The sequence below is a fragment of the Ipomoea nil genome, unplaced genomic scaffold (assembly GCF_001879475.1).
Source record: "Ipomoea nil cultivar Tokyo-kokei standard unplaced genomic scaffold, Asagao_1.1 scaffold1043, whole genome shotgun sequence".
Lineage (NCBI taxonomy): Eukaryota > Viridiplantae > Streptophyta > Magnoliopsida > Solanales > Convolvulaceae > Ipomoea > Ipomoea nil.
In genome coordinates, this window is record NW_017617471.1 from 8,799,616 (window position 1) to 8,810,826 (window position 11,211).

An 11,211-nucleotide genomic window follows, 5' to 3' on the forward strand; every position below is an offset into this window, starting at 1 on the left:
CCCAATTTGGGTGGTCAATACCTGGGGCTACCATGCCTTGTGGGTAGACGAAAGAATGATATTTTAGGGTGGAATAAACAGAGGGTTAATGCTATGATTTATTCTTGGACTAACCGTCATATGTCTAGAGCTGCCCAAGAGATTATGATGAAAACTGTCCTTTAAACTATACCGAATTATGCATCGCAAGTCTTTTTGATTCCCTTGGGTCTTTGTAATGAGCTTGATCGTTTCTTTAATTCCTTTTGGCGGGGTGGTGCGAGGATGGTAGATCATGGGGGTATTCGGTGGAGAAGGTAGCCAAACTTGTGTGTCCCAAAGAAGTTTGGGGGTTAGGTTTCCGGCGTATGCATGCTATCAATATTGCTCTTTTGGGGAAACAAGGGTCGCGATTCATGACTAGGCCTGAGTCCTTGGTAGCTAGGGTGTTTAGGGCTAAGTACTACCCGTGGAATTTTTTTCATTATGCTCAATTAGGGACTGATCCCTCCTATGTTTAGAGGAGTATGTGGGAGGCTTGGGACAAGCTTCGTGGGGGCTTTTAGTGGATGGTGAGAAATGGAAGGTTGGTTCACGTTTGGGGGGATCCGTGGCTCCCGTCTCTTGACAACCCTTGTATTGACACCCCTGTGCATTTGCCCTTGCAACACATTATTGTTGATTGTTTGATGACTGAGGGGTTAGATGGTTGGGATTTGGAGATTTTAGATTACCTGTTTTCTAACCGGGATAAGCAGTTGATCATTAGGGTCCATATTTCTCATTCGAAAGGGGTGGATACCATGTTTTGGGTAGGGGTTGGGGATGGTGTTTATTCTGTTAAATCTGCTTATCGTCTTTTAATTGAGGATTGAGGGGGGGGGGGGGGGGGGGAGGGGGTGTCTCGTTGGGTTAAGATGTGGAATCTTCATCTTCCTCCTAAAGTTAAATGTTCTTTTTTTGGAATCTATGCTCAAAGTCTTTACATACTAAGATGATTCTTCTCTCTAAAAGGGTTAATTGTGGCGTTGCGTGTGTGTTTTGTGGTGTTTAAAGTGAGACTGTTGCGCATGTGTTTTTTTCTTGAGTTTGCTGTGCGTGTGTGAGGCTTATGGGTTGGGGAGGGGGGAAAAGGGGGGGGGGGGGTCATGTGGTAAGGGATGAGGATGTTTGGGATGGATTGAGGGTAGGTTTGCTAATCTTACTGTGAGTGAAGTTTGTCATTTTATTGTTTTGTGTTGGGGTATTTGTTCGCAGCTTTGGGAAGGAGTGAGAACCACACCTAGAAATGTTGTCCAACATGCTTTGGGTTTCCTTAGAGAATGGAGGCAACATCATGCGCATGGTGGTACTAGAAACCAGAATTGTGAGACATCGGTGATGCACTGGCAGCCTCCGGTACAAGGAAGTTTGAAACTGAATGTTGATGCGGCTATCCGGGAAGTAACAATGCGGTTGGACTAGCTGGGTTTTACGAGATTGGCATGGTCATTTTCTAGCTGTTGGAGTGGTGGGGAAGCATGGGGCTCTGCTTCCTAGGGATGCTAAGACTTTAGCTATTCCGGAGGCCATGAGTTGGTTAAAAGGTCTGCATTTAGATAATGTTATTGTGGAAACGGACGCCCACCTGGTTCTGAATCATCTTCATAATAATAACAATTTCTCACCGTTTAGTTTAATCCTTAATGATATTTTTTATCTTCTCGGTTCTTTTTCAAATATTTCTTTATGTTTTGTTAAACGTTCGGCCAATGTTGGGGCTCACTTGTTAGTTAGAAACGGGATCGGAAAGGCTTGATTCAAGTGTCTATAATTTTTGAATTTAATTTCAACATCATGGGGCTGCTGTTTCAAGTGTTATAGAATTGGTTTTAATACCAATTTAAATGACATCCATTGAATGCTATCACTCCAACACCCCTATATAAGAATGAGTTGGACAACAGAATTTTTACACAAGAAAAAAACATAATTTCCAGCCTCAAAACTCTCTGCTTCTACTATTTCTTTGCCTACTGTGTTCATAATCTTGCCTTGTTCGCCGGATTCCTTGTTTGGGTGCTCAAACATTGAATCACAAGCAAGTTTTATCCTGGGAAGCCTAGGCCACGAAGCTCCTAACACTTTTGGGAGGTGGCAAATAAGGTTTTAAGGAAAGAGTGATCGCTTGACTCTTGCAAAAACCCAACACCGAACACTAGCCAAATTCTCCATCTTTTATTCCCTTATTTTTTCCAGAAAAAATAATAATCTTATTTATTTGATTATTATTTGTTTTTCACCAACGAATATCCAACAATGACTTAAGTAATCTATAAAAGTTTCCGTGGTTGGTTTTCAAAAAAAAAAAAGAAAAAAGAGAGAAGGTTTTTACACGAGTTTTTAAATTTCTCTCTCCTAAGTGGAAGTAAGAGAAAAAAAGAGAGAGAGAATAAGAAAACTCATTGCAGGAGAACTTGATTTTTGGTCTCAACTGTGGGTCCCACCAAATTTTCCTTGCTTCTGCGCCTGGCTGCGTGCAAAGCAAACAAGCGCCCAGCCAAGTGCGTGTAGTGCACGCGTCCGCTAGGCACGTTTAGAGACTTTTTTTAAAAATTCTTTTTAATTTGTTGTTATTCTGACAATTTTTTTTTTTTTTTTTTTTTTTTTTTGCCTCCCTTCCTCCCATTTTATCTTTCATAATCACATATACAAAAACCACAAAAAAATCATTACTGAGGATGCCCTAATGAATTTTATTATTTTATTATGTATAATTAATTTAAATATTATTTTAAAAAATAAAATGATTAATGGTGAGTACTCATCGTGGACACTCACACCTGGTGAGGTAGAGTGAGTTTTAAAAAGTCCATTCGATACGAGTTGAGGGTGAAAATAAATAGAGAAAATATAAAATTGATCGAGTGATGATGAGAACTGTATGAATTGTATTGAATGAACTTAACTACAACTGTACAGATGCTGAGAATATATATACACGAGGAATCATAGAAAGACTAGAATAGAAAATCATACTATGACTCAAATACAAAAATCCTAATACTAATCTTAATAGTGATAAATGTATCCCTTCTCGACCCATTGCCATCCCTACATATTCCAGAATATGGTAATGAAACCTATGTATCTCTCAAACATCAAAGTACATCAAACATATGTATCTCTCAAACATCAAAGTACATCAAATCAAATGATATTCCAGCGAATTAAAATGTTACGTAGATTTTGTTTGACAAGTCTAATTAAAAAAGTAAGCTGAATTTTTTTAAAAAATAAAAATAAAATTGTATATTGAATATTAACTCTGTTTCTCACGTATCTAAACTTCGAATTCCTTCTTCCAGAGTTCCAGGTGAATATTTCACGCCTTGGTTGCTCACTCGCTGCTGACATTAACCTTTCTAGTAGTTTCTCCCGCAATCAAAAATGAGTTTCTTTGTATTGCCACAAACTGGAGTTGGATTAAAAATCCGATCCCTCTCTAGATTACTCTCTCGGGCACAACCAAATTAGAGAGAGGAAAAAAAAATCGAACTCATCCTGCTCAATTGCTGCAAAGTGGACGCTGTTCTCTATTTCGGAACCAACAAATTTTCCATTGCAGGTATCTATACCTTTTACTTGCTTCATTATTGAGATTTTTGAATTTTGAATTTTTTTTAAATATTGTTGTGAGGCTTCTAGGTTTTTTATGTTGTGAAAATTTTTCATTATGAGTCCATAGATGATGAGAACCAATGCCTTCTTTGTGGGAATCAATAAGATGTCTAAGTTTTATATTGTAAATTTTTTTTAAAATTTTTAATTAATTTATTTTTTTTAAATGTGGATGAATGCAAAGTGTTCGAAGAAATGTCTTAGAGACATTACTCTTCTGTTTTGAATTATAGTGATTTCGTTATATTATTTTTTATGTGGGTGGGTGAAACTATAGTGGTTTCTTTATTGTTCTTCAAGCTCTAGATGCGAATCACATTTGCAAACCACGTTGAATTCAAAGTAAATTGTATATATTTTGGTTTTAACTTGCAATTGCTGAAATAAAATTGTTTGTAGTTCAATAACGTGGAGAGTTAAGTAAAATCTTTTCCAAGGCATCGATTTATTAAGGAGTCATTGCTGGTGCCAGGAGTACTGCTATTAATCTAGGTTTGTTCATCATTCATCAGACGCAACAGCACAATGTAAGAATTGTATATCTTGTTCTTCTCAATTGTTATACAAGTTTGGTTCTGTTTCTTCTTTCTTTTGCATTTCACATTTTAATGTTCTTGGCATGGGAATAGTTGGCTGTGTTATTATTGGGAATTAAAAGAATTATGTTTCTGAAAGTGATTAATTTTTGCTGATTTATGGAGTTTTTCTGAGCAGGGTAGCTGTGAAATTCAAACTTACTGTTCCTGAAAATGTTGATGGGATTGCGCTTGATCCAGAACCTGATTGGAGCTTTAATGCTCTATTACTGGAGCTCAATTCAATTGAAAGGAAGATTACTGCATCTCCAAAGTTTCCAGCTTATACCAAAATGCAACCACGGTCTGTATTTGTAGTATGAGTTAATTGACTGTATCTGCATTAGTTGATGGTGAATTAGCATCCATGTGATGACATGTGCTTTCTGTTCTTTCTCAGGGATCTGTCTACATCAAAAAGTGGTGCTCGGACGGGTTTTGTGATGCGGGTGGAGGAGATAGTAAGCGATAGCGAGGATGAGGTTTCTGAACAATCTGCCACTGTGGGAAAGCGGTTCAACTTTGACGAACTGTATACAAGGTACCTACTCATTGATTGTGTTGAATCAACTAATTAACAATGAGATACATATGTATCAATAGAAAGCCTCAATGAGATATAAGGTACTTTGTCCACTAAAGAAACATTGAGATTTGAGATAAAAAAGTGCACTTTCACAATGATTATTAATTATTTATATGTGCAATCTCTTTTCACAATTTATGGTGTTTAATAAATTTGAGGTGCGTTTCTCCTCCCTTTGAAATGATATGATAAAACACAAAGTACATTATGGCCTATGGATAGGTTCTTGATAGTTTAGTATTAGTTTAATAATGTTAAAACTGCTAATTAAGTTATTTGATTGTTGTTTGTCCTCACTTTTCTTTAGTGCTGAATATGATATTCTATATTTCTTCAGTGATAGTGATATTTCAAAAGATCAGTTAGCCTTTGAAGCTGAACATCATCTAATGGATAAAGTGGGGTTGGTGGAAGGTGCTTTGTCTGAGTTAACTCATGACCATCATCTTAGTGCAACGGTAGGCAACTTTATTCATTTACATTCTATTCTCTCCATATAATGATGTTTTAAAACAGCGAGAGTTATGTTTTATTTCAAAATCAATTCCAAGTACTTTTATGTTTTCATGAAAGCTGCTACTTTGGCAATCTAGGGGTATATGAACATTACTAGTATTTTGTTTCACAAACTTCTCTGTTTATCCTGCAAGAGCATAAACCTCATCCCTTTTATTCCTGTAATTAACAGGAGGAAGTTAGAACACAAATATTAGCATTAGAAACAGATCTGATGGGTGAACAACAGAAGTTTGCCTCTACACTTGCAACAGTTGTGAAGAATGCTGAAACACAACAGGAAATGGATCGGAGACTTGGCATGCAATATCAGCGCAAAATGTAAGCTTCTACATTTACTTAATCAGGAATGCCAACGTAAAAATATAAAACTGCATTTCAAGCATATTTAGAAAGAAGAATCTGTTCATGATATTTTGAATCTTTAACCATAAGATACTACTAACTGGTTTGGATTATTTTGTTATATACCAAGAAATGTTCTTTTAGTTGTTTCATTTTCTGCCTATATAGTGCTCTGGTATGAATTTAGGTATTCTTGACTTTTATTGGATTATATAATAGTGCAGAAGCACTTGATGATCACTTGATAGCCGTACAAAGGGATCATGAACATAGATCCCAAATAGAAGAAAGGAGAATAAGAGATGATGCAGCCCGTGAAGAGGCCAAAAAAAGAGAGAAAGTTCTTCAGGAAGAGAAAGCTAGGCTAGAAAAAATTAGAGCTGAAGCAGAGGTTTGGTTTGATTCTGTCTCATTTAATATCTTTATATTCCAGATAAATGTACAACCTGTAAATGTACTTGAATATGAAATCCTTACTATTAACATGTCTCTCTTACATGTCCCCAAAATCTCAGATTAACTTGTTTTATTTTTCTTATTGAAATTCCATGGCATATTTTTTACTCACTTACCTTTGTTTGTTTTATTTATTTATTTATTTAATTTTTATAACTGTTGGGAAGTTATCCTTTATATTATAGTTGTCACTTAAGTGCTTATAATTATTTTATTCTTCTTTTCCTAATACCAAATACTGTATTTATCAAGAGATTTATTTTTGTTTTGGATTTTTTTGGGGTAAAGTTGCTTTGTTTTGTGCAACATATGACTTCAAGACCTCAATTTATTGTTCAACATTTCTCACGGTTATCCTTTGACCATGTGAGCTGTTGCTGTTTCATCTTTTCCATCGAATTTTTTAATTACTTCATTTAAATACCTTTTTCTTGGACCATTCTATCTACTATGAATTACACTTATTCACTATGATACTCTTCTTGTTTTGTTAGAAAACGAACATTTTAAATAGAATACTCAGCTTTGTTAGTGCTCATAAATTTTTATTTACCAGATGCAAGCTAAACTAGAAGCCGAAAGAATTGAAAAAGCAAAAGTAGCGGAATTGGAAGCCCAGCGGAAAGCAGCTGAGGAGGCTGCAGAGAAGAAAGCCTCTGAGAATGTTAAGAATAATACAGCTGATGCTCCTGTGGTTGTAAACAAGGTCTCAGGGCAGGCAGTGGAATTAGGATCTGATGTACAAAATTCTCTACAATCACGAGGTGCATTTTGATCGTAGCCATTTTGGTGATTTTTTTTTCTTCATAATTTACAATTCAAAATGAGTATATCTTTTTGACACAAGTCACAATACACTTATTGTAAAATGAACATCACATATGTGCTTACTCATGGGTATCTGCCTTCTGAGGTTGTAATTTTGCATTGTGGCAGGAAAGATTGTCAAAGGTGCAGAAAATGCTTTGAATTTAGAGGAGAAAAGATTGAAGATCTATAAGGAATTAGCTGTAAAAAATGAGACTCTGGGTTTGGGCTCTAAAAGGGTAATCATTATCAAAAGAGCTTTATGCTTAGATTTGTTAACTGTTATCATTTTCTACTCTGAGGAGGAACATATAATTTCTGTGTATATTTAATCATGTACTCTATTTCACTTAAAAAAGTGTGGCTGAAGTAGGGTTCAAGTTCTCACATTTGTTTCGTGAGAATCTATTAAACATCCCTTATATTTTAACATGCAAGGATGAGATATAATGAATATTTCATCAATAAGGACATAAATTGTGGTTAAAACAAATTGCCCCACATTTTTAATTCCAATGATGGTAACTGACATTAATATTTTGTGTATAATACAGTATTATATTATGTCATTAATTATTGACAAACTTCTTTCTGAGCAGGAATATGAAACACATAAAAATGACATGCGGAGGAGGATTAGAACCATCTCTGGTGTAAAAGAAAATATCAGGTGAGAAGGATACCTATGTTTAGGCGACTAGGTCTATTTCCTATAGTTTCCAAATGATAAAAACTTTTTTGATAATTACTCTTGAAGTTGAACTAATTGTATTGTTTTTGATACACTGCCCACCTACTATTTCCTCTTCCACAGTGTGAAAGCAGATGAGTTGATTAAGTTAATAAATTATTCACCATGTCCTCAATCCATCAGCATTGCTATCTTTGCCGAACAGGTAAATGTTTAATTATTGTTTTTAGTAAGACTCTTTTCTCCGGTTTGCAGTTTACTGGCTTAATTTCTCTAATATAAGCATACTAAGCAAGGTGCCTTAGAGATTTCTGAAACTTTTTGAATCATACGCATTCCTTCTTTTGGTTAGTAGTTTTAGTTTATTATACTTGAAGAATGGTAGAGTTAAGATTAATACCTCTTCTCCCTTCTCTCTAATGGTGTCCTTTTCTGCATGGAGTAGAGAGCATTCTTGGTGGTTTGTATGTTCTTGATGCAATGATGAAGTATTTAAGCTCATTTTTGCAAACATATGCTTCATAATTCTGGTTTGGAGTAAACAAGTATACTGAACATGTTCCTGTTTGCAATATTGCAGGTGGTTTCCTGGTGTGTGAGTCGTGCTGGAAACTCTAACAGTATCCCTTATGCTTATGGCCGTGTAATTGTTCTTGTTACATCAAAGGTAAATCGTCTTGTTTCTTCCTTGCTATTTCAGGTAACTAGTAGTTATTATTGTCTACAGGACAAAGACGTCGAAGTAAGCTCTGAAAAACTGAGAATGTGTTCCAATTTTTAAATTAGTTGCAATTGAAATTGGAATGCCGAAGAACATGAGGGATTAAATTGATTAAAATGGGACAATAGCAAATGAATATAATTTTATCCTTCTAATTGATGTTGAATCCTTCCTTTGTGAGAGTTTCTTAACAAATATGAGAAATTGGAATGCCGAAGAACATGAGGGATTAAATTGATTAAAATGGGACAATAGCAAATGAATATAATTTTATCCTTCTAATTGATGTTGAATCCTTCCTTTGTGAGAGTTTCTTAACAAATATGTTGTGGTTGACTAACAACAAACACCCCCCCCCACCAAAAAAAAAAAATCAAAAAAGATATTTAATGTGCTCTCTCCTTTAAAAATTTCCATTCACAGCCCTTTATATTGAGATGGCTAACAAGTGATACAACTGAATCAGTTAGCTCTAAAAGCTTCATGGTTTGTTTGAAAAACAAAATGGACTCTTTTATTTTTCACTTTCTTTCTATTCTAATAAAATGCACCCGTAATTGTACTATTTAATTTGCCATCTCCTTTACCCTTATAAATTTTTGTTCTCTGCCCTTAATATTGAGATGGCTAACAAGTGATACAAGTCCAACTGAATCAGTTAGGTCCAAAAGCTTCTTATTTCTTGATTTTACTCTATTTTCTTTGACGTCAGGTCCCACTTGCAATGGATATTCTCATAGCTGAATTGAACAAAGTATGCATTTATACAGTCCCAAAGCATATAAGTTATTCTCAGGTAATTAATATTTCTTTGACATATTCAGTTAGTATTTTAACTTCCAGAGTGATCTATCATTTTGTTTCTTTTGGTGCAATTTGTGGTTAAAATATTTTAATGTAGCTAAATAGCATCAATGTTCCTGTTTCAATGTAATTTTTCTCAATCACGACTTAATTACCACGTGGACATAGTTGATTGAATTAGTTTTAGTTCTGGACCTCTGGTACCGTGACTATTGAGTTTTACAACTTTTGGTCCTCTAAATCTAGCAATTTTTGGACTGAAAATGGCACATTTTCAATAGTTTGGGATCAAATTTGGTAAATTTTAAACTCAAGGACCAAAAGTGGAAAAATAGAATAGCCGAGTGACTAAATTAACTCACTTTTGATTCTGTACTTTACCTTCCTCATTCGTACTTTCCCCGCCCCCTTATTGCTTGCTTAAGTACATTTCCCATGGCAACTTTCAGTCAGTATTCAAGACCAAAGAAGCTTACTATAGAGCTATCGGCTTTCAAGATGATGGAAAGATCGAAACTGTTGATAGTTATCTAAATCGGTTATGTGCCTACATGAAACTCTATGGAGCTCTTGTTCAGGTTTGCTGCTTCGTTTTTTTGTCCCCCCTTAGTTCTTTTATAACTAATAGAATTTGATAAGGGGTATTTATTTAATTTTGTTAGTTCGACTTTTTGAGTTTGTTTGTATCTGATGAGACGTGTCTTCCAGACCGAAGTTGAGGGCTTCCAAAACTTGCATGGCCACCAAGAAGGTTGGGCATGGTTGGCTAGATTCTTAAATGCGGTCCCGGCAAACTTGTATACTGCTACTGCGCTACAAGCATTTCTTGAAGTATGTTGGCTAACAACTATTTCTTATGCTCAGTTGAACATTATTTACGAGTTTGACTAGGAAGTTTTTCTCATATTACATATACTCATTTATACATTGTTTACAAGTTCAACTAGCTACTCTGCTCACAAGGTTCTCATGCCATATCTGCAGATGGCAGGTTTTGTACTATACAGGAAATACAAGTATCATTTCGAGAAACTACTGAATATCATTGCCAAAGACTTCATGAAAGCAATTGAAGATTTACAGTCAAGCCCAGTCACCACCAGGCTCCGGAGTTATATAGAGTCAAAGCAGTATCTGAATGAACCGGAAGGGTGGCGTCTCAAGACTTCCTTAGATTCAAGCTATTTTGTTCCTGATGGCTGATACAGAACGCAAGCAGTAACAACATAACTCCCAAATGAATTTCTGAAGCCCAAAGGTTATCACCCACATTGTCATTTGCTTTTATATGGGGAGTAAAAGGTGAAGAAAGGATGTGTACTTCCCCAAGATGTTGGTGCCTTGGTGGACCTCTTTTCAAAGCAGAACTTGAAGATCTGGGATCTACATTTTATCATTTTAAAAATTCTGAAATTTTGAGGATGTTTTTGCATTTTAAGCCTAATCTGTAGTATGCTACTGAGTATCTGAGTATCGAGTGTAGTAGTTGTTGGCAGGTACCATATAGGACTAGCAACTGTAATTTTAAAAAAAATTATGTATAAATATTAGTTTATTAGTTTCTTTTTAAGAAATTTATTTTTGAATATTTTAAAATTAAGGTAACGATCGTAAAATTTTATAAATTATGACACAATGTTTTTGAAATGTGAATTTTTTTTGTGCATCAGCAAGTAATATGTATAGTATTTCGAAGGGTGTCCTGAAATGGAAAACTTTTTTATGGAGAGTTTTTAGAGATATCCTTCCCACCATAAAAAACTTGTTTATAAAGAGGGTGGAAGTTGATTCTTTATGTGCCATGTGTGGTATCACATATGACACCATGCATTCTTTGGTGTTGTGTGATTTTGCTAAGCCGTTTGGAGAGAATCCCACCTCTCAATTCCTACTAGTGTCATAAATGTTTTTCATTCCTGGTTTGAAGAAGTATTGAGTATTCTAGACTCTAACGAAATATTCCTCATTACTACTATTCTATATTTTATTTGGAAGGCAAGGAAGGGTGCAATTTGGAATGCGTGTCTCCTAGCCCGGAAAAAGGTCGTGGCATCCGCTAGGTTCGCTATGC

The 11,211-nt window shown here is 35.3% G+C and overlaps 1 protein-coding gene across 2 annotated transcripts; it reads left to right on the forward strand.

The window, feature by feature from the left end:
* Positions 1-3,300: 3,300 nt before the first annotated feature.
* LOC109182301 (protein GLE1) lies at positions 3,301-10,593 on the forward strand. Of its 2 annotated transcripts, none has more exons than XM_019332436.1 (16): positions 3,301-3,586; positions 4,039-4,166; positions 4,354-4,518; positions 4,615-4,755; positions 5,138-5,258; positions 5,489-5,637; positions 5,881-6,052; positions 6,674-6,881; positions 7,054-7,163; positions 7,524-7,594; positions 7,739-7,820; positions 8,196-8,282; positions 9,049-9,132; positions 9,590-9,718; positions 9,849-9,971; positions 10,125-10,593. In XM_019332436.1, coding segments are annotated over exons 2-16 (1,863 nt in total). In that variant the 5' UTR covers positions 3,301-3,586; positions 4,039-4,164; the 3' UTR covers positions 10,344-10,593. The 2 variants fall into 2 exon arrangements, with proteins under 2 accessions (XP_019187981.1, XP_019187982.1); XM_019332437.1 differs by having other exon boundaries at positions 4,112-4,166.
* The last annotated feature ends 618 nt before the right edge of the window (positions 10,594-11,211 follow it).